At 38.1% G+C, this 24,018-nt stretch overlaps 1 protein-coding gene across 5 annotated transcripts in view; it reads right to left on the bottom strand.

Annotated features, from left to right (window-relative positions):
• The window catches only part of LOC134209028 (monocarboxylate transporter 9), a 145,089-nt gene that overhangs the window by 20,612 nt on the left and 100,459 nt on the right, over positions 1-24,018 (bottom strand). For 3 of the 5 annotated variants that reach the window (XM_062685009.1, XM_062685010.1, XM_062685011.1), the window contains exons 2-3: positions 18,045-21,394; positions 17,852-17,887 (exon numbers count right to left, since the gene is read on the bottom strand). In XM_062685009.1, the coding sequence (XP_062540993.1) occupies positions 17,852-17,887; positions 18,045-19,853 (1,845 nt within the window). In that variant the 5' untranslated portion in view covers positions 19,854-21,394. The remainder of the gene's footprint in view (positions 1-17,851; positions 17,888-18,044; positions 21,395-24,018) is intronic. The other 2 variants (XM_062685012.1, XM_062685013.1) reach the window with 1 other exon arrangement.

The following is a 24,018-nucleotide window of genomic DNA, read 5'->3' on the forward strand; positions in this document are numbered from 1 at the left end:
ATTTAATTAAAATTATCAAAACTAAGTATGTTCAACTACACTTTGTTCTGGTTAATGAAATAAAACTATTGAGAAATTCAAATTGCGCGTGTATCGTCTGATTGACAAAATTAAAGAGAAATTAAATTCATTTATACTTTTTAACTAGAAAAGAATTTTAACAGATCAATTAGTTACATACAATACAATAATATGCGACTGTATACAACAAACGCCTTAATATATGCAATATCGGGATCAAGTGTGTCCAAACTGTGGGGGATCAAGTGTGTCCATGTTGAGTATTTATCTTGTTTTGTTTATTGTCTTCAATGGAAAATAACCATAGTTAATTGAATGAATTTATTCAATTCTATAATAATAAAACTTTGTTCAGTAAAAATTTGGTACGTTTTGGTTGGACATATTCAAAGTTATTAAACTTTTCTCCTTTGAAGAAAAAAAGGATTGAGAATGCTTAAATAATAAAACCTCTCTAAAACCCATATACATAAAGTAACTAATATCAAATGTTACTCAGGTTCAATAATCTATCTAACGGATCCGTTTGCACACATCACTGGTAAAAAAATATGATTTGTTTTCGAGAAAACAGGGGGGGATCATGTGTGCCCGGGGATCATGTGTGTCCAGTTTCCCCTACGTAATTCTATGTTCAATTTGCGGTCGTATCTTCGATACAACCCTCCACTTTTTTATTGCTTTAGATATTGTGGGTTTATAGTGGATTGTCGGATCCAGGGTTTTCTGGAATTGACCTCGGGCTAGGAATCACATTTTATCCGTAAATATAATATGATGATTTCCTTGAAACATCTTGACAGAAAAAAATAAACGCAGCCGTCCAGCAACAATGATTGCTGCGATCTACAAAACGTTTTATAGGTAATCTGCCGTTATACGCATAACTGTCCCATGTATATAAGAAATCCCAGCAAACATGGGACAAATATGCGTATGACGGCAGTATTGCTGTGCTTGAAAATATTACAGTGAAAAATGCTCGGGAGAACGAGCATTTCATTTACTAGTTTTTCCTCCAAATCGCAATTGTTTTCAATAAATTTTGGTTTCGAATTTCGGTAAACAATTTCCATGCCTTTGAAAAACCAGAATATTTCTGGAGTCGGGAGATATTTTTTTCTTTTACTGGAATAATCGCAGGGGCCCTCCTTAGCCGTGCGGTAAGATACGCGGCTACAAAGCAAGACCATGCTGAGGGTGGCTAGGTTCGATTCCCGGTGCCAGTCTAGGCAATTTTCGGATTGGAAATTGTCTCGACTTCCCTGGGCATAAAAGTATCATCGTGTTAGCCTCATGATATACGAATGCAAAAATGGTAACTTGGCTTAGAAACCTCGCAGTTAATAACTGTGGAAGTCCTCAATGAACACTAAGCTGCGAGGCGGCTCTGTCCCAGTGTGGGGATGTAATGCCAATAAGAAGAAGAAGGAATAACCGCGGTACGAAGCAAAACTGTGGAAATCGGTAATTGAGTTGGGATTTAATGACATCTCCAAACATGTTCGACAAGTCTTCCGCCTAGCGTCTAAAGTTTTCAAGATGTAACCAGATATGTAGCCTGTCATAAGACGAGTTTATACAATCCCATTGAATTCCACCACTTAATTGTATCTTGACAGATACGTATTTCGACCTCAAAAGTAAGGCCGTCTTCAGTGTCTCGTACTTGACTCGACTTGGCGAGTGTCTCGTACTTGGCGACGAAGTCGAGTCAAGTATGAGACACTGAAGACGGCCTTACTTTTGAGGTCGAAATACGTATCTGTCAAGATACAATTAAGTGGTGGAATTCAATGGGATTGTATAAACTCGTCTTATGACAGGTGAAAACATTCCACTAAAAAGCTCAAAAATAATTTTCTTATCAGATATGTAGAATAATGCGTGCATTTCTGATCTGTCTAATATATCATTCGATACTTCTTGAAGCATGTCGTAATCAACGTCAATAGTTTCAAAATCCATGACTATATCATTATTATCGTCACAACGGTTTGCATCTTGTATTGATTTTCTTGTTTCTTGTCTTTGACTTATAAAGTCGGCCATTCCTATCAAATGCTCTTGGTCGTCATAATTATATGATGCATTTGGTACAGCGGCCATGTACTGCGATAAAGTAATTATTTTAAGATTTCGCTTGAATTGCAGTGGCGTTGGGCGGCGTTGTCTGGAGCGAATTACCGAAAACAAACTCTCCAAACAATCCTGCACGAACCGCGACGTGTATACTTCTTTGTGTCTTTTTACTAGGCGCAAGACTAGGTGTTGCACATTATTAAACCCGATTGCCACGGTTTCCAACGCCCTTGCTCGCTGACACGTATACTGTTAATAAGCTTTGTGGAATCTTCAAGCTGCTTGAATGCTTCATTCGTCTTCTTAGGTTCGTCATGTTTCAGAACATGGTCCTTATGGCGGTTGTTAATGGTTTCAAACCATGACGCAACCCCGATCAGGAATGCATAACAAAATTATAACTCAATTCTATCAATTGTTGTTATTTAAAACAACGTGTGTTATAATTCGATAATTCGATAAAAATGTGTCTTCGGCCAGTTTTATTTCATATCAAAATTATAACAACATTAGTTATGAATATTTTCTCAAAATAATTACCTACATTTTTTGTGGACATTGGAAAAAAACCCAGATTAATCCAGCTAGCAGTGATGATGCCTTTCTCGTGCATTATAAAATATATTGAAAGAATCACATTAGAAAGGTAAAAAAAGCTCTTTAGGAGAATAGATCACATTTTTTCGATCATTTTGCATGTTTTTGCATTAGTTAAAATGCATCGCCATCATTTAAAAAAAAAATTTTTGGTTTTGAATTTTTTTTCCAAGGGGGGACCCTTGGGAAAAAACAATGATTTTTCAATAATTCCGAAATGCAATGTCCGATCGAGCCAATTTTCAATAGCAAACAATGACACCGCATTCCCCGTCGAATGCAACTTGTTGCAACAAGTAAATCGGATAATGCTAAGTTCCAAAAAATGTGTCTACAAAATTTGTACACATACACACATACACACACACATACATACACACACATACAGACATCACCTCATCTCGTCGAGCTGAGTTGATCGGTATATAACACTATGGGTCTCCAGGCCTTCTACCAAAAGTTCTTTTTTGAAGCAATCATATAGCCTTTCGGTACAACTTTGTTGTACGAGAAAGGCAAAAATCGTAGGTAATCACCTTCAGTATAACTTGAACCCGCTCGATAACAAAGTTAATTGCCTACATTATGGATGGAAATCCGGCTACCATGTACCAGATTTCTATCCGTGATGTAGGCAATTACCTTGAAAATAGATTTTTGTACAGAAAATTATATCAACGTTTGTTATAATGTTGATATGAAGGTATCAACCTCTGTTTTAATTATGTTACGGGTAGAGGTATTTTTGATATATTTTTTGTTATTTTAACAACTAACCAGCAAAATTTATAACACATTTGGTTACAATATTTTTCTGAAATAAATAACTCCCCTTGTTATAATTTTGTTTTGCATTCTTGATCGGGACATCTTCAATGAAACATGCTGTAGCTATCATGTCAGGCTGATTTGTTTCGGCGGCTACAACACGTAAAGCAGCCGCTACTGCATGATTACAATACTTTGTCGCATTTGATACCTTCATTTTATCCACGGAAGGTGAAAAGCAACATAGCGTTCAGTTAGTCCGTGAGCCATGCGTAGTTGATTTCCGCTTTCGTAATGCACAAGAGTAGCCAGATGGTCACGATGCACAACAGCTGAAGAAAGACCCTTTTGTTTAACGTACCCGTCGGGTAACGTTAGAGATCTATTATTAATCCAACCATTCACACAATTTTTGAACACGTGGACGGGATCAGGAATTATTTCAATTTTTCTTGAGCTATCCAGTGGGTGTGATAGTTCCAAATTGCCATTAACTTTGTTATGTCCTGTTCTGTTACCAATCCTAAATCCTTCCACATGCGCTGATTTTCTGAACCAGAATCTGAAGTTATGAAATGAACATGCAGACCCACTTCTTCAGATCGTTCAATTGTCCTAATCACCAAATCCTTGAGATGTGATTGCTGAATCGATGATCCAGTAAACTCAAACGCAACTACTTGTTTCCACCTTTGAGCGACTCCCACCAACATTAGCACCAATCCTTTGGAGGCCAATGTATCTGACACCGGCAGCGTTGTTTTTCCAACGAATTGCTTAGATGTTGTACAAAATTCTTTTAGTTCGTCTAAGCCAGGACTAAGCCACAATCCTTTTCAATCTCAGACATTCCACGAATTTTGTATCTTAAGAGATCGAAAATATCTTCCAGGATCCCAGGACTGAATTCAATATCCAATTTATTCGAGTGTTTATTTTTGTCTTGTCTACAGTTTGTTTTATTTACATTTGTAGCTTCTACTTATTAAGAAGGAAATAAAAATTTGCCTCAAAGATTCCATAGTTGTATTAAGCTTGCTGAAACATAATTGCATTATTGAAATCGTAAGCCATGTTGATCCAATCAGGAGGAATCAGTTTCAAATACGCCAGTACTCAATGGCTAAAATTGTTTATGGTACTTTTATTATGCGATTTAGACTAATGGTGTCTTCTAAACATTTTATTAGTAAGAAGAAGCGCATTAATTCTTCAAATGAGTGTCATCCTAAAAGTGCGATGAAAAAATATTTTTCCTACTTTACATCATACAAAGTTTGTGTTCTCACAAAAGTTGTAGCAAAGCTTCTCCTGAAAAACATTGTCGAAGACGCCAGGTTCGTAATTGCATTACTTTTGGAGATTTACTACTTTTTATGCCAACAAGTTTTAAACATGTTCATCATGTGAGCATACAGGCATATGGAGACGCATGGTGCATTGTTTCATCAACTTGTGACTAAACTTTTTGTGCAAAAATTAAAGGTTTATAATATTCTGCACACCAGTGAGAGCATATTTGTATAAAGTTATGATAAAACATAACCTGGCCTGAGGTTAAGGCCTACTTGAAGTTTCACAGGGGTAATGGCAAAATACGGAAGATTGATTTTTGCTTTGAACAGTACAGTAGGAATGGTTTTTGATTAAACATACCTTACATTCGCCTACAACTCGGAATTAAAATAAAGTCAATTGCTTGTACTTTGCTATGCGCATGAGATTGTCTGCTACAATTTGCCTCTTGTTAAGCTGCAACCACTACTGGCGGCGCCAGATATTGTTATTTGGTGGGGCACCACTTAGCGCAAGAACAATATCTTATGAGAACAATGGTGTGATTGCAGCATATTAAAACTGTAATAACTGTTTTGTTTATCAAGTTTTTAAGTCGCGACAGTCACCAATCGGCGTATTTAATATTATCAATTCCCAATTCCAAAATTTTATCTCAGAGCTTCGCGATTTTTTCGTAATCATTCATTCTAGCAAATTGTCAGTGCAATCTATACTGAAGTCTTCAGTGGCCCCAGGAACGGACGTAGTAGTGACCAATTCCAAAAATTCAAACCAGAGCATACCGGCGAGTTGTATATGTAATAAATAGTGAAAGTGCTCTGAGACCAAATGCTCCCAAAACGGTGCTTCGGAAGATCCGGAACATCCGTAAAAATGGCCAATTCTAAAAGTTCATCCCAAAGATTCGCATTAGATCGTAATCATCCATCCTGACAAATTTTGGATGCAATCAATAGTGAAAGTCTTCCGTGACCCGCAAAAGCTCCCGAAACGGTCCTCCGAAAGATCCGGAGCATACGTAAAAGAGGCCAATTTAAAAAATACATCCCTGACCTTCGCGATTTTTTTCATAACCAATAATACCGGCGAAACGTCTGTGCAATCATAAGTGAAAGTCTTTTGTGACCCGAAATGACCACAATACGGTCCTCAGGAAATCCTAAACATCCGTAAAATAGGTTGATCCTAAAATTTCATCCAAGAGCTACGCATTTTTGTTAGCATTCATAACGGTGAATTATAAGTGGAGTCAATAGTGAAAGTCCTCTGTGACCTACCAAAAGTTTGTCACAATCGATGTTTTAGACAACATTGTAAACGGCATGTTTCGTCTGCAATTGGCAGTTATGGTCCTCTCTCATCGCCAATGATTACAAAACGGTTCTTCGTTAAAATGATTATTTCCAGAAGCTTATCCCAGGGCTCCACATTTTATATTTTGTCATTTATATCATCAAAAACCATTTCCTACTATGCAAAGCAGAAATCAATCACCTGTCACAAGGAGTTGATGAACCAATGCACCAATGCACCATGCGTCTCCATAGGCTTGTATGCTTATACATCGAACATGTTCAATACTTCAATACAAAAGTAATGAAATTACGAATTTGGTGTCTTCGACAAAGTTTTTCAGAAGAACTTTTGCTACAACTCTCGCAAAGACGTATACCTTCCATGTTGTAAATTTTTTCATCTCACTTTAAAGGGGATTGACCATAAGGCTGAATACCTCCTAAAAAGCTAGTCGATTTATTGATAAAATGTCTCGAAGACGTCATTACGCTAAATCACATAATAAAGGTACTATTAAATAAACGCGCTAAAAGTACGATTTTAGCTACTGTGCATTGGCCAGTGCTGTGATATCACGAATTGTAGTGTTCCATAATAATGTATTTACATATAACAGTTTAGATGAAACCTTAGACGTAAAAAGATACAAATAATTACTCACTCAAGACACAATCCCGTGTTGAAACGGGTGTCAGGCCATTAGGCCGAAGGCCGTCAGGCCGAAGGCCATTTGGCCGAAGGTCATTAGGCCGAATGATCATTAGGCCGAACGGTCATTAGGCCGTCAAGCCGAAGGCCATTTGGCCTAAGGTCATTAGGCGGAATGATCATTAGGCCGAACGGTCATTAGGCCGAATGGCCATTAGGCCGAATTAGCAAAAAGAAGAAAAAAGTGAAAAATGAGAAGTTCTTTCTTCACCTTACGCCTCCTTCCTTCTCCCTTCTTGCACCTTCCTTCTTCTATCTGTCTTCTTTATTTTTCCTTCTTTCTTCTTCCCTCTTCCTTCTTCCTTCTTCCTTCTTCCCCTTCCTTCTTCCTTCTTCCTTCTTCCTTCTTCCTTCTTCCTTCTTCCGTCTTTCCCTTTTCCTTTTTCCTTCTTCCTTTTTCCTTCTTCCTTCTTCCTTCTTCCTTTTTCCTTCTTTCTTCTTCCTTCTTTCTTCTTCCTTCTTTCTTCTTCATTCTCCCTTATTCCTCTTTCTTTTTCCTTTTCCCTTCTTCCTTCTTCCCTTTTCCTTCTTCCTTTTTCCTTCCTTCTTGTTTCTCCCTTCTTCCTTCTTCCTTCTTCCTTCTACCTTCTTCCTTCTTCCTTCTTCATTCTTCATTCTTAATTTTTCCTTCTTCCTCCTTCCTTCTTCCTTCTTAATTTTTCCTTCTTCGTTCTTCCTTCTTCCTTCTATCTTCTTCCTACTTCCTTCTTCCCTTTTCTTTCTTCCTTCTTTCTTCTTCCTTCTTCCTTCTTCCTTCTTCCTTATTCCTTCTTTCTTTTTCCTTTTCCCTTCTTCCTTCTTCCTTTTTCCTTCTTCCTTCTTCCTTCTTCCTTCTTCCTTTTTTCTTCTTCGTTTTTCCTTCTTCCTTCTTCCTTTTTTCTTCTTCCTTTTTTCTTCTTCCTTTTTTCTTCTTCCTTCTTTCTTCTTCCTTCTTTCTTCTTCTTTCTTCCTTCTTCCTACTTCCTTTTTCCTTCTTCCTTTCCCTTCTTCCTTCTTTATTCTTCCTTCTTCCTTCTTCCTTCTTCCTTCTTCCTTCTTCCTTCTTCCATCTTCCTTCTTCCTTCTTCCTTCTTCCTTCTCTTCCTTCTTCCTTCTTCCTTCTTCCTTCTTCCTTCTTCCTTCTTCCTTCTTCCTTCTTCCTTCTTCCTTCTTCCTTCTTCCTTCTTCCTTCTTCCTTCTTCCTTCTTTCTTCTTCCTTCTTCCTTCTTCCTTCTTCCTTCTTCCTTCTTCCTTCTTCTTTCTTCCTTTTCCTTCTTCCTTCTTCCTTCTTCCTTCTTCCTTCTTCCTTCTTCCTTCTTCCTTCTTCCTTCTTCCTTCTTCCTTCTTCTTTCTTCCTTCTTCCTTCTTCCTTCTTCCTTCTTTCTTCTTTCTTCTTCCTTCTTCCTTCTTCTTCCTTCCTTCTACCGTTCTACTTCTTCCTCACTTCGCACTACTCACTTGTCACTCCCCAGTTCGCATTCGGCCTAATGGCCATTCGGCCTAATGACCGTTCGGCCTAATGACCATTCGGCCTAATGGCCTTCGGCCTAATGGCCTTCGGCCTATCGGCCTTCGACCTAATGACCCAGCATCGTTGAAACGTTTGGAAACGAATAAACTCGTTTCCATTAGAAAGGACTGCGTAGCCGTAAAGTTGAATATAAAACGCTTGTCATAAGACGAGTTTGTACCTTCCCATTTAATTGCACCACTTGATTGTACCTCGACAGATACGTATTTCAACCTCAACAGTAAGGTCGTCTTCAGTGTCTCGTACTTGACTCGACTAAAAAGCTCAAAATAATTTTCTTAACAAAATGAAAATAAAAGTTACATTCGATCTTGCATCAATAGTTACTGACAGTGATAGTCTTTCGCTGTAAGACCACGGTGAAGCCGGCTAGGTTCAATTCCCGATGTGGGTTAGGAAGTTTTTTTTAACTTTCCTAGGCATAATGTTTCAATTCATCTAGTTAGCCACAAGATATACATATGCATGCAAACATAATAGATTGGCTTCAAAACATCGCAGTTAATAATCATAGAAGTGCCTAAGAAACACTGAGTTGCTATTCGGAAATGCCTTAACGTAAATGTAATGCCATTAAAAATAAAAATAAACGTTCAAAATTCTTGGAAATTTTCGAAATTATGATTTTTATTAGTATCAGACAATATTTTGAGAATATTGGACTTTGAGTGAAACTTTGGAATTCCGTACGAAATTCCAGGAATAAAAAAAGAATATTGGTAGGTGTCCATTTCTTACACATTTTCACATTTTTCTGACAGTTTTTTGTACTCCAAAATATGATAGAAGTGTTGATTTTTTATGGATCTTTTAAAAATTAAGTTACTTGGACTTTTAACTGAGAAACTAAGATTATAATACTGCGTCGTGCATCTTGAACCTTTCATAACTCAGTGGAAATATAAATTGCTACAAAGCAGATCATGCTGAATGTGACTGGATTCTAGAGGAACCCCGGATTGGGCTAGTCATTTTTCATGCCTAGAGAAGTCAAGTATATAGGTATATCGTTTGTTCAAATTATTTTTTTTTTCACAAACCGAGCAGAAATCTGATACTGAAGCTATGAGATAATAGTTTCAAATGCTTTGAAAATGTCTGCGTACTGGTGGTTGAGTGGTAAGTATGCCTACTTCTCATACGAATGTGCTTGAGCTCAATCTCAATCTCCGCTGTTGGTGCGGGACTTCTTTTGACTCCGGTGACTAATTTGGATTCTTGATTTTCGAAAAAAAAATTAACGATAAAAATACCAAATTTGCCATTCAACTATCAACAGCAAATAAAGCCACTAGGGTGGTTCAAAATCGATTTTGCTCCACAACGCTCATTTGATTCTGTATCATGTTCTGAGTGTCCTCCGAAAATTTGAGCTCATTTGGATTAAAACTGATTTAGCACAAGCCATTTCAAGTTTGCATGCAATTAGTATGACGAAATGGCGATTATGGCGCTTCCTCTTAAAGCGCTGATTAAAAGAAAACCTACATAGCTAAAATGAATACTCAAGAGCTTTCACTCAGCGAAAACCGCATCTTGGTTGGTTGCAAATTTTCAATCATGATTTAAACTTCTTTGAGGGCATCACTGAAACGTGCAGTGTAACATAGTTGGCTGAATTTGAGTGTGTTTTCGCGCCTAGTGCCTAACGTCGCGCACCCATAAATATGCTCAACAGAAAGTATTGATGCTTTTATTTTTGGCAGCTTAACGTCAATTTAACGGAATAAGCCAAAAAAATACAGTCGTAATTCGAAAAAAGTTCCTAGTATTAGTATTCTTTGCAATTTTAATGCAACGTCCACCATTACGCATTTTTGTCGCAGGTGCCCCTAGAGACCAGCAAAGGTACCCCCAGGGGTACATGTACGCTAGGTTGAGAACCACAGCTCTAGAAATTCTTCCGCGTATTCATCCGGAAGTTTCTCCGGGAATTCCTCTGGAAGTCTCCGCAAATTCCTCCAGAAGTTCATCAAGTAATTCATCGGTATGTTCTTAAAAGCATTTCTCCGGGTATTTTTCCGGAAGTTGCTCCGGGAGCTCCTCCAAAAATTCTTCCGGAAGTTCCCCCAGGAATTCCTCCAGAAGTTCTAAAGGAAGTTCCTCCGGGAGTTCCTCCAAAAGATCCTCCGAGAATTCCTCCGGAAGTTCTTCCGGAAGTTCGTCTGAAAGTTCCTCCGGAAGTTCCTCCGTGAATTCCTTTTGAAATTGGCCACTTTTATAATTTCAGGTGCCTCAGGGGGTCACTATCACTATTGATTGCATACATAATTCGCCATACTCTGAGAAAAACTTTTGGATTTGGCCACTTTTACGGATGTGCAGGATCTTCCGGAGGATCGTTTCTGGGACATTTGGGGTCACAGAAGACTTTCACTATTGTTTGCACTCACAATTTGCCAGAATGGATGATACGAAAAAATCGCCAAGCTCTGGGAAGCATTTTTGGAATTTGGCCATTTTACGGATGTTCCGGATCTTCCGGAGAACCATTTCTGGGACATTGGGAGTTCGCAGAAGCCAGAATGAATAGTTACGAAAAATAGCGAAGCTCTGGGATGAAGTTTTGGAATTGGCCTCTTTTTTAGATGTTCCGGATCTTCCAGATCTCAAGGATGTTCCGGATCTCAAGGGATGAAATTGCCAAGAAATGGCGTAGGCAAGAAAGCAAATACAGTTGGCATCATCAGAGCACATATTTGCAAGAAGTTTTAAGTTTCATAACGCGAAACTCCAAAATTAGGTGCCAAATTGAGAAGCTCAAACAGTACCTATCTAGTACAGGTTCCCCGGGGACTAGAGAGGTCAATGTAGGTTGATCACACCATGATCTTAATTTAGAAACATACAGCTTTCGTTTGGTGCCTAAAGATCGAAAATCAGTTAAAATTTGAGTTTATGTGATCGTGATTAAATCTTGGGTCCAAATGAAGCCTAATACACAATGTGTCATTTTTTTGTGGCGCCGCTCCTCTCCTAGATGTCGCTGGAAGCTGATTTTCTCAGGGAATCTTAGTTTCCGAAAGTTAGGAAAAGTCAGAATTTTTCAGATTTTTATCTCGTTACGTTACAAAGTTATAGCGTTGTTTTGGGTGTGCTTGGGTCGAAATGAACCCCAATGTATTAGGAAGTTTAAGGGGTTGTCGGCATAATGTGACAAATCTTCAAAAGTAATGAATTTACGTGTCAATTTTTATAGCTGGATCCGATTGTGAATCTTAACAGTTTATGATTTGTTGAAAACATTGAACTGTCTATTTTTTCCAAAATTTATAATAGCATACTCCTGGCACGTGGTTTGAATCTGCTGTTATTTATTATTCCTATTTATACCATCTCAACTATTTTTTTCTTTTTTGATACCAAGACAAACATGGTCAGTGGCGCCGGGAGTGGGTAGGACACGTAGGACATGTCCTACGCACGAATTTCCCTGGGTGGGACAGTCAAAGTATTGTCCTACCCATGATTTTTGGTAGAACATATGAAGTCATTAGCTGGCAAAAATCTGTGTGTTATTAAAAGGTAATTTCAAATTTAATTAGAGTCTTTAGAATAATCACAGAGGTTTCCAAAGGAATAGACTACTGATTGTTCTTTAGGACGTTGAGCACTTTATAAGTGTTCAAGATGTCTAAGGCAAGGATCTTTCCGATCATTTTGTAATTTGGGTTCAATCATTTAGATGTTTTTCAATATTACCTCAATCCAGAAGCTGACTTTCAAAATGTGTAGTATGGTGAACTTTTTATCTGAAGATTTTTCTACAACTCTGCCTAACAAATCGTTGTTTGAATTTTACTAAAAACGGAGGTAATGTGCTAGTTGCAGTAAATTATACTAAATGATAACAGTTACTGCAACTGGCGCTTTATGTACGTTATAAGTGGAATTCAATTAACGAACTATTAGACAGAGTTGAAGAAAAACCTTCGCACTAGAAGTTCACCATACTAAACATTTTGGAATTCAGCATTTGGAATGATTTATTGACAATCAGCTAAATGATCGAACCTAGATTACTAAATGATTAGAAATATCCTTGGTCTAAAAGTTTTCCAGTGGCAAAAAAAGTTGTTGAAATCAACAAATGAGATTAATTAAAAATTTTGAAAGCGTTGATAGATGGAGGGCGTTTAAATGAATTATTGGAAACCCATGGAAAAAGGTTTTCCACAAACCTTAAAAGATTCATTGAAATCTGAGGAACCGCAAACATCACAAAGTCCACTTGAAATCTGGTCCGTAACGAATTCGCTTTGAATCGCTAAATCCATAACCAAGAATAAGCAATAATGCAATAATTGATTGAAACCAGTGAAGATTTATGGATTTAAGTTAGGATAAGATTTAAATTATCTGAGTATTCTGTCCGCAAAGATCTTTTCAAGTCCAGATTATTTCTAGAATCGATTATGTTGCTGCTGCATGCATAACTGTCTTATATTGCTATGGATTTCATTTCAACATGGGACGGTAACATTTACGCTTTTGGCGGCAGTATAGGTAGAATGTGCATCGATTTCGGAAACAAACTTGGTGATCTAGTGGCTACCGCTTCTGCCTATAAGCAGGTAGTTGTGGGTTCGATCGCATGATCGTCCTTTTCCTATGATTTATGCCTTAGTTTTTTCTGTGCTCCACGTTCTACCGAAACTATTCCTTCTGCTACACCTTCCACACTAACAACTCCAAAATCTTCCATAGCACCTATGAGAGGTCGTAAAGTTCTCTGCACCTTTGTAGTAAGAGATGCAGCTCTCGGTAGTCACGGATGGAAGTGATACTACTCTCATGCCATAGTGCTTGTAACACCCGCGAATTTTTGCAAACCGCTAATTTTTTTAATCTTTATTAAGGTGTTTTTTTTTTCAATTTTAAATTAAGTTCAACACCGCGCGAATCGCCTAAAGCCAATGCTAATACCATAACTTTTGCTCAAACTGGCATTTCCTATTTGTCCTACCCACGACTCGCAACGTGGATGCGCCTCTGAACATGGTCATAGGGCGTAGAATTGAATCTATTACCTAAACCCATCTATGACATATTTTCATATCACATTCTGCCACCCAACAGATATATGAATATATGTATTGAAATAATGTGCTAGAACTAGATTTTTTTTTTTTTTGAAAACGGTCAGCGAAGATCCGGGTCTTTTCATTTTTTTCCTTGGTTAGTATAAAATCAATTTCAAGCAAGCTTGGATCGGTTTTGATACAAAATTTAATTTTTATTTGAATTTTTCTATCTGGTTCCGTAAAATCCTAAAAAAAGGAAGCGCATTAATTGAGTATAAATAGATCACATATAATTAAAAACCTGATGAAAAATTTTCATGGCTACTAAGATTTCGTTAAAAAATTTGTACACAGCATATGTCAAATTCGATTCACCCCTTGTTAATTTCTGGCTAGCGTGAAAAGCTAGAATATATTTTGACTACTATAGAATTGGTTTTATTACTGCAGTAGGTAGCAGAAAAACGTTTTTTAACGTGAACTGTGAAATTTAATGGTAGGATATCCTAATTGTTCATGGCATTAACTACATTGCAAAACCGGAAACCATTTTTTACACTTTATTTGTTCACTGCAAGCGCCTGATATATAGGCACCTAACAGCTCGGAATAGAGAAATTGAAATTCTTATACAAATATTCATTTTATATGCCAAAAATGCCAAAAATGAAATTTACTAGAATAGAAAGTAATCTGTATTGAGTTTAAACAGCAATAACAATAGAAATTATGCGCAAACATCGACTTTTCCATTTTTCCCTGTATCTTCTAACTTTCCACAGCTACACACTGGGAAATATACAAAAATGACCTCTCTACTCTATTTTGTAGCTCGGCAAAAAATATTTTTTTCGCACCTTTATAACCTCTGCTATTTAGGGGGAATTATATAAATTATAATCGAAACAACGTTTTTTCGAAATCCCAAAATTTTCATAGAAAAATCCATTTTTTTTTTCAATATCTCAGAAATTAATGAACGAATAAAAAATCTTTCGAACCACGAGTCCTCTTTAGAAGTCCAAAAGTTAGGATTGATAATTGAGGGAGTTAGAAGCCGAGGAGAGTAAATGACAAACTTGAGCTGGTGATAGAAAAAAATGTTTGTTTTGAACTTTGCGGCAATATATTGAAATTGCTTGTACGTTTTTCATAATAAATGTAAAAAATCACACAAAATTAGAACTTTCATGCAACTTGTATGGAACGAAAAAATATTGAAAAACTTGACAGCCTGTTTCCGCAAAACTAAATTTATGTTATTTATATCCCTGTGCGTTTGACCCCCTCAATCGAAAGCCCGAACAAAATCAATTTGAATTGGGAACTTTCTCGGAATAACGAACATTTTTTACAAATTCTGCCAAGCCATGTGAATACTTTTCCCGCATACTTTTAGGTACATTTGTTATGCCTTATTATTATTAGTTATTATTCATGAATTAGTTATTATTCATAAATGAGAAGAGTGTGGTGATAGCACGTGCTATTCGTACAGCCAATAAATTGTACACATCTATGAGAGCCTTGGAAAATGACTACGAAAGTTCTGATTTTGTTGCAAGACACACTACCTGAATTATATAGGCGGGGACATGACTTTTATTTAAATTTATTAATTTGAATTTAAAACATTGATGTCATAGTTTGATATTCGTATGCCGGCCACCCGAGCAAAGCTTGAGAGCAAACCGATAACTTGTTTTGATGTTGTGAAATCGCCGATTATGATGATTACATAATTTGATTTCTTTATGGTCGTTTTAACGGTTAAAATAAGAAAACGTATAGCAGAAAAATCTTACTGTGACATCAAATCGAAAACTATTCCTGCTGTAGATGAGAGCAAATCGAAAACTAATTTTGATATTATTTCCAAAAGCAAAATAAGTACTCAGTTTGATGTCAGATCATACAATTTAGAAATCTACAGCAAAATAAGATCAAAATATGTAATCAATCATGATGATTCATATTTGAAAACAAATAATGATTTCAATTTGAGGTCAAAATCAAAATAAGTTTTCTATATGCTCTCGTTATGTTTTCAGACTTTGCTCGGGTATCCGTCACACAAATTCTTCTTCTTGTCTTCTTGCCTTTTTTGTTGGTTTTCCGTTGGTCAAATCACAATCCTTTTCCCATTTTCGAGTCAGCTGATTGTAATATTATGTGAATTGATTAAAACATGGAAACAGAAAAACAAAAGCTTTCGGCTCCTTAATGCCACAGGACATACCAAATGAACTAAAAACAATGAAAAAATCTGAAACCTAAAATTGTCGACAATACTTGATTCATGTTTGCTTCAGCACCGGTCAACGAAATGTTCGAATAAAATTCCAAATTCCCCAGCGATCACACATGAATAACAAATATTTTCAGTCGCTTTCATTTATTAGATAACAGACCTGCAGAGGTAGTCTACCAGAAACAATTAAAAAAAATGTGGAGATTGAATGATGCTAGAGCAGATTCTGGAAGAAATCCAATCGAATATCATATTCTCTGATAAGTGATAATTGTTAAATATTTTTTCAGCAGATGTCCGAACCATATTGACAACACATAGAATCATGAGAGAAATTTGCTTTAACAATTATAATGAGAATAATAAAACATACTTGGGGAGAATGACCGTAAACCGGTTAATATATGAAACATGTTAGCACTTTCTTGCTTATTGTTATGTTTGTATGTATTTTAGTAAATCGTGATGGTGATTGAGTGGCTAAACAAAGAACAAAAATTATAATTCTAGAAGATTAAATTTGAAGCTGCAAGAGTTTGGAAAAAAGCTTCAAAATCTTATGTTTTAATGAACAAATTGTAGAATGAGTGTCCAAACAAATAGTTGTGACCAATGAGTACAACAAAGTTTTAGATACTTTAGGTGATATAAAAATGTGCCAATCAAATAAAATAAGAAATTATTTTTAATGGTAATAAACCAGTCAATTGACTAGAAATCACCATAGTGATGATTTTAAAAATCAATTTAGTGCAATCTCTATGATGTAAATTATTTCAAAAAATAAAATATACTTTTTTAAATTTTCTAATCATCTACAATGCAAATATGTGGCTGGAACAATGAAAAAATGATAATGTTCAATTTGCCAATTGAGCTCAATCTGCTTTCCGATGCGGCGAGTGAGTATTTAAAAAAGGAAAATCTCTTACCTCCGAAACATTGAACTATCTCACTGGTCCATACGTACTAGCAGCATCATCCGGTACACATTTTCACGTGACAATTGATTGTCCACTTTATTCTGCGGCAGAGCACAGCAGTCACACTTTGAATTAACTACGTTTGCGTATGTAATCATCCCATTTAATTTACCTGGCACATCGGTGGAAAATGGGTGAGCAGTTGTCCAATTTATGGAAGGGAAACTCATAAATGATATATGGGATCGTTTGAATGTAATACAATTTTTAAAATTACCGCTAATAACTAGATTAGTCTTGAATTGTCTGCCATGAAACCCACCCTAGTCGGAAAAGAAAGTACAGAAAAAAAAACCTTTCTTTCGAACATACGACTTTGAAAAAAAAAAATCATATTAAGAACGTTGAAAATTGTTCTTGAAAATGACATGCGTTATAACGCTTGCATAATGTCGGAAGTGAAAAATCAGTTAGGTAATGTTTAGCCAAAGAATCATGACAAAACAAGGAAACCTATGAAAAATAATCCCATTGTTAACAGCGATAGTATGAGCAAAGGCTGAACCAGATTACCCACACTAGTCGACACGTGACTACCACACGAAAATGGCAAAGGACGTATTAGCGATAACAAGTTGCAAAAAGAAGAATAAACGGAAAGATGATATTAAAAAAATCACGGAGAAGCAAACGGATAAATTTTTTTCAAAATTCTAAAAGCAATTTACTCAATTTAAAACGGTTAGCAGTATTAGGTTGAACTTTTCTAATAAATTAATTTTACAAGTTTTAAGAAAAGTTTCAAAAATCTATTCGTATGGTTCTACGTGCATTTTTTTTAAATATCATCTTTTCTGTTTCTTCTTCATGCAACATTAAATTACCAATTGATTATTATTCCCTTACGTATTGATCTCGCGTCGCAGCACAAGGTTTACAGCGCTAGGAAAATTATGTGCTCAATATACAAATTTTATATTTCCTTTGTACCTATACAAACTTATGATCACTTAAAATTCACCACCTAATGGTAGCTAAGTTTGAGAATAGCCAATTATTAACTTGATGGAAAGTAACTCAACGTAAAACGTCATGCAATATGCTACAAGCCATTGCAACAAGTTGCAAAAATGTGATCTTTCCAGTGTGAGTCATTGGATGATTTCTGCTGGGAAATGAGTTTTGCAACTTGTTTTCTATTCGATATTTTGAGGGGGCAAATAAGCTAAAATGACAACGCAGGAAACGAAAATGTAATTCATGTAATGAAATATTCCAGTCAGTGCGTTCTGTGCAACCAATGATGCCATGCAAAACTCGCTTGCGAAAGCATCCATCAAACTACTGACGTCCTATTGTTTTCAACACTTACGCTTAACAGATACATGTGTGAAGGCACAATATAAATCTGTTCGAAAATTATTGTTCATTATTATTGGTCTATTCTCAATTGTAGAAAATGCAACTACCAAAATGATCTTTGAGTTGATATTCATGAAATACTACCGAAGTGCAAGTGTATTGTATTCTATGTTATATTCTACTACGAAGAGCTTGAAACTCACCTCATCCTTCTCCCTCGCAATGGTCGTCATTGAGTTGCGGAAGATGTTCGGACATGATGATGCTTTTAGGCGGTATCGTGCAGTGTTCAACAGAGCACCACGATAGTGGATCGAATTGCGATGCACTCGCATATGCTGCAAGTAGTGGGAATACCGCAAAGGATGTTGGGCTACCTCATTCCGTTTCAGTCCCCCATTCTTGTGTTTGGCACTCAGTCGTTTCTGCTTGGGCACGACGAGGGTGACTGTGGTATCGACGTTGGGGTTAAAGACCTCGTTCTCATAGACTACGTCCAGCGAGGTTCCACGGATAGACCGTTCAACTTCCTCCTCGGTGTTGTTTTTGGCAGCTATAGACGTTTCATCCAAGGACCAGGTGCTGCCTCCCCCCCGAGTTTGCAGCTCTTTCTGTCGTTGACAACTGAGATAGTTCTCGTCAAGGGAGTTGACACTAAGGGTTTGAAGGGAGGCTTTTCGTTCAAGGCTGTTAATATCTCCATTCTTGGACACTTTTTCGACTGAGTTAAGCGATTCGGTGCTAGCAAGTTTTGCCTTCAGAGTTTTCGATTCATCAACGGGGGAGTGTTCTTCTTTTAAGGGCTTGAAGGAATCCTTCGTAAAGAGAGCTTTCAGGGAACGACGGCTGCCACTATGAGCATTCGATTTAGCGTTATCACGACCGTCGTTCATGAACGTGGGCAGTGTTAATTCACTTTGATACTTTTTGGTGATGGCTGGATTATCCGGCGGAATGACTTGATTCGCTTCGGTGTTAACGTTGGTCACCAAGGTATCCAGAACATGTTCTTTAGCAACGCCAGTTTCGAGAAGTTTTTTAATTTCATCCAGACATACGCTGGAGTTGGAGAAGGTTTGAATACTTTGCGATCGTTGCAATTTATTTTCTTTGTTTTCTTCGATCAACCAATCTGGATCACGCATCAGAGCACCCATGGCGACAATGTTGAAAATCGTTCCGGCGAGAATTAGAGTGGTTCCACGCCAACCAAAATTGGCTATGAGATACTGAGTAAAGGGTGCGTAGAGGAAGGTTCCAATGCCTGTACCTGAGGCGCCGATTCCGGTAGCGAATGTTCGCCTTTTGTCAAACCAGAATGCAACAGAAACAACTGCAGTAACGTATCCAACTCCAAGGCCTATTCCAGCTAGGACTCCGAAAGTCAAATATAGCTGTTCGACAGATTGGCAGTATGATGCAAGAACAAAACCGATCGTAGCGACGGTACCGCCAATCATGGTCATTAATCGGCACCCATAGCGATCGACTAGGTTGGACATGACGGGACCACACAGTAGCGGAACGGCGATAAACAGTGAACCAATCCAAGCGGTTTTTGATTTTGACTCACCGAAATAAACGAGCCACTCTGAATAGATCAATCCGAACGAGAACGATACGCCGTCCATGATTAAGGAAATTATTAATGAAGATAATACTACCATCCAGCCCCAACCGCCATCCGGAATTTTTGGCTTCGGCTTCTGGGCGGGTTCGGTGTAAGACGAAAGAATCGAGTCGGCCTCCGATAGTTCTGAGTTGAGCCGTCCCTTACGTCGATTGGGATCAGCGACCGTCAATTGCGACATAGCTCGTTGGCTATCGTCCTTATCGTCATCGGAGAGATTGCAAAACGTGACTTCGTTTGCGTTGAGAAGCGTCGTTTTGATGGCTTCTAGTTCTTCTTTGCCAAAACGGGTGCCATTATTGTTGTTGTGATTGGTGACCGAATTGTTTCGGACCGTATGGCTTTTATTATTGGGATCAGTAATTTGAATTTCGACGACCATTTTGAGGCTCTTTTTGGAGATTTTATAACAAAAACGAGAAAAAAACCAAACAAGTGTTGAACGACGGCAAGCTCGTGAATTACTGATGAATTAAAATCTTGTTATCTGCTGGATGGTATTTATGACCTTCAGGTGCGATTGGCTCACTTTACAAATAATTCAGATCTATTAATATGTTTTGTGCACTAGCTGCTGGAAGGCCATACGCTGTTTATTGGAAGAGTTTCCAAATGTCGATGGCGATTCCACGATGCTGGCAGTTTTCAAAGCACATCAAGGCCTCCGTATATTTGGGATCTCTTTTCGTTCGATATAAAGTTAAGTACTGATATTCGTTTCAGAACTCTAGATGTGCAGACTGTGGACGCACCTGCTTTGTAAAACTGTGCGAAGCGGATATAACGATCCCAACCTCGACCGCGAAAGCAAGACTGCGAAATGTTCTCAACAAGCGCGATCTTCTGCTGCGACTAATGGCCCCAGGAAAACGACGATGTCGGGGACGCTTTTCTGCTTGGTTTATTGCTTTCTTCGGTCGCTAGACAGATATTTACGGTTGTGATTGGGTTTTGTTTCGAACTGCGCAATACACAAAAACAGCTACGCCGGAGACGTCGAGGACCGCTTCTGCTGACGCTGTCCTTGTAGGTCGTGTCACGGACACACGAGAAAACTGCTTCTATCTGTTCTTCACTGAGCTGGCTTCGATGAGGCCACTTAGAGTTCCTTGTAGGATAATGGCACTGTTCACGCGTATTAACGTCGATAACTTACGCTGCCTGGATCTGAGACGTGGGTCCTTCGGGGAGTAACGCTGACAGTGGCTCACTTGATTAGGAAAGTCCTTTTCCCGGATGTAATACATAAGTCTTACGAATGGCTGTGTCAAATCGGTTTGCACTGGTTTTTTTCTCATCAAGCCTGTTACGCGCCGAATTGGCGAACTTCAACAAACAAGCCGTAGTCGTTAGATGTAGCGATCGCGCGTATTTTAGTTAATGGTTCGATGAACCCTAGGTATCGCGAGGATTTGTTAGATCCGTGATTGAACACTTTTTTCGCACTTGTCTTCAACGATTCCACTGTCAGGCTATTTTTCCTGATAAAAATACCCACATTTTTCCGGAATCACAATTTTTCTCGATTTGGATCGCGCACACAACAGAATCACCTTGGCACGAGAATACAGTCCACCGAATTTATTAAACACTTCCCGTACGGTTATCCTCTTCGTGTGACTGCCGTCGAATAACTACACTTCTTCGCTGGGCAACTGGTCTCTGTATCCCGCAAGTATATGCTAGTATCGGCCCGCGCCGCGAATGATTGAGTTTTATTTTAGCGAAATGTGCTGCCGCTGCACTTAGCTTCAACTGCTTCCCGATAGAGCCACCCGGCGTCCACTCTAGCCAAATGCCGCCACACGATTAACTGAGCTTGTGTGCTGGCACGTTGACGTCTTTCGAGGAAATACGAGCGAGTGTTTGGGTTGGTCCGGCTTGTTCAAAATGTTGGGGAGAGTCTTTCTGAAAATAGATTCGCTGAAATGAAAAACATACAAATTAGAGTGATGTAATTGGAGTATACGCGGAGTATGCAAACAGACCAGACACTGGGAGCTTTCCCCCAAACAACTAACGCACGGTGGCTGAAATCGACGCTTTTCCGCGTTTAATTAACAACACTTTATGCTCTTTTGGATAATATCGTATACTAAATTATTTAATCAGTAAAATAAATCAAAATACGCTTTTGAGATATTTGGCAAAACGATTCATTGATGTATAATTTAAATATTAGTACAAAAATTGTGAACCGTATTAACTAATGCCAAATCTTTCGTTAAGGTACTCGGTGTAATCGAATTGATAAGTTAGTTAATAAAATAAGCAAAAATGACGATTTGAGCCACCGTGCAGAGGTGCGAATTTTGGCTTGGCTATACCACAGACAGTGAATCCTTGGCACATTAATTGGCATTAGCCAGGCCAACGGCCATTTCACGGGAAAACAGCTTGAAGGCCAACAATGGCATTATTAATCCCCAAAATGTCATATGCTCCGAGATTATCAAGGTGATTATTATTAATAATCGTAATTATATTTTGGTTAATTTTTATTTAACTAGTAGAGGAACGGTTTGGCACTTTATCCCATGGCTCCTATATTCATCCTATCAAAATAGCAATGAACACGGAATTTGGTTTGTTTCCTATTTTTGTGATTTTGCATGCAGCGAGCACGCATGATAGCAAACAGAAGCGACGAGTTTGGTGCTGTATTTCTTTGTTTTGCGATGAGATGAATATATGTTCAGCGAGATGGAAAACGAAACAGTTCCCCTAGTTTAGCTTGAGCTTTATAATGATCATAATAGTAAAAGAAAATTAGATAGATCTAATGCATGTTTCATTATTACCATTTATTTACATATTTTGTACATTTTTGAAAGTGAAATGCCTTTTAGAAGACAGCTCTTAGGGAACAACGCACCACGCGTCGCCTAATCATCGTTCAGGCGCTGGTATGAACAGTGCGTGGAGACGCATAGTACATCGTAGGTTAGACCCAATATGGCGTTTTCATTCACTCAATTGTGAGTTTTCTACCTCCCTATATCCTACTCCTCTAAGTCACTCCCCCCGCGGGGCAGTTGGTGGGACAGCGCGCCCACCAGTGGTAAATCGAGGTGCAACACCCTTGAATAATCACGGTGAGCACCACTTTCCCCCTCTCCCAACTCGATGCAAAATGCCTTTTAGGCATTCCCTCATATTTACCGTGTTTGAGATGTTCGTAACAAAACTAGACCTAAAATTATGTTAATTTTTCATTTAGCTTTTTTTAATTCTTTATTAAAGAGATTTTCAGCCCGGGGCTGGCTCATCTCTTTTTCATTTAACTTACATCTAAACAGTGTTATGAATCAACAATTTGACGCCACAATAGCATCTCTCCATCCTCGAATGCGCCGCACGCTCGCCAAGTAGAGGTGTGCGCCGGTTCAATATTCGTCGGCGGCGGCGTTTGTCAGAATTTTGGTCGGCGACGGCGGCGTTTTCGGCGTCACGCCGAAAGCCATTTCACCCGGCGGCGGCGGCGGCGTGAATCGGCGTGGCGATTTTTTCATTACGTTTTTCTAAGATTTTTTTTTGCATTTTTTCGTGATATTTTCAAGACATTAAAAGAAGAGTTTTTTGATTTTCGCATGAAAAATCTTATGAACTTCTCCAGAAAAATCGGAAATTACATGAGAAACTTCAGAATTTTGACAAAAAAATGTTCTTAACTTCTACAAGAAAAACTATGAAAAGTTTATGAAAAGTTTATGAAAAATTTATGAAAAGTTCTTCTTGAGCTTCTGTTGAGTATTCTTCCAAATTTGCACAGAACTTTATTGATAATTGTAGTAGAGTGCAGCTGGTTGAATGGGTGTTTTACCGTTGGATCTCGCAGTCTAGAATAATAAAGACGGCTAGTTTGGCATGGCCAACGATAAAACAGTCAATTCTTAAGAATTTCCGCGGGAGACTCTAAGAAGTTTTCGAGAAAAATTCTCTGGAATGTTCAGGAGAAATTCTCCATAAGTTTAACGGAAACTTCTTTAGAAGCGGAGGATTGTTCAAAATGATTCAATGAAAAGTTGTTCGAAATTATTGGAATTCTACTGGAAATTCTTTGTACAGTAGACGTTCGATAGCTGAAAGTCATTTAACTGCAATGCTTTTAACTGCATTTCGAAAGTTACATCAGTTTTGCAGTTACCGAACAGCTGAGCTTCAAAACTATGTCAAAGTCGATGATAGCTGCATAGCGGTGAACAATCAGATGCACTTCTGTTTTGACGACGTCTGACAATTGTTTGACGTCTAGAATGCGTCATGATGCAGTTATCGAACGACTAGTTTATTGTCCGTAAGAAATTCTTGGGAAATTCCATTGGCTGATAGCCGTATGTCCGAACTGGTAATTTGGCCGAAAAAGTCATTTTCCCTAACAGGTCGTTTGGCCGAATAGGTCATTAGCCCAAAAATGCCGTTTGGCCGATATGGTCGTTTGACAGAATGCGTCATTTGTCCGAAAATATCGGTTAGGTCAACAGGTCATACGGCCAAATGTCAATAACAGAATGGGTAATTTAGTCCAAAATATCCATCCGTTTGGC

Source organism: Armigeres subalbatus, chromosome 2, assembly GCF_024139115.2.
Source record: "Armigeres subalbatus isolate Guangzhou_Male chromosome 2, GZ_Asu_2, whole genome shotgun sequence".
Classification (NCBI taxonomy): Eukaryota; Metazoa; Arthropoda; class Insecta; order Diptera; family Culicidae; genus Armigeres; species Armigeres subalbatus.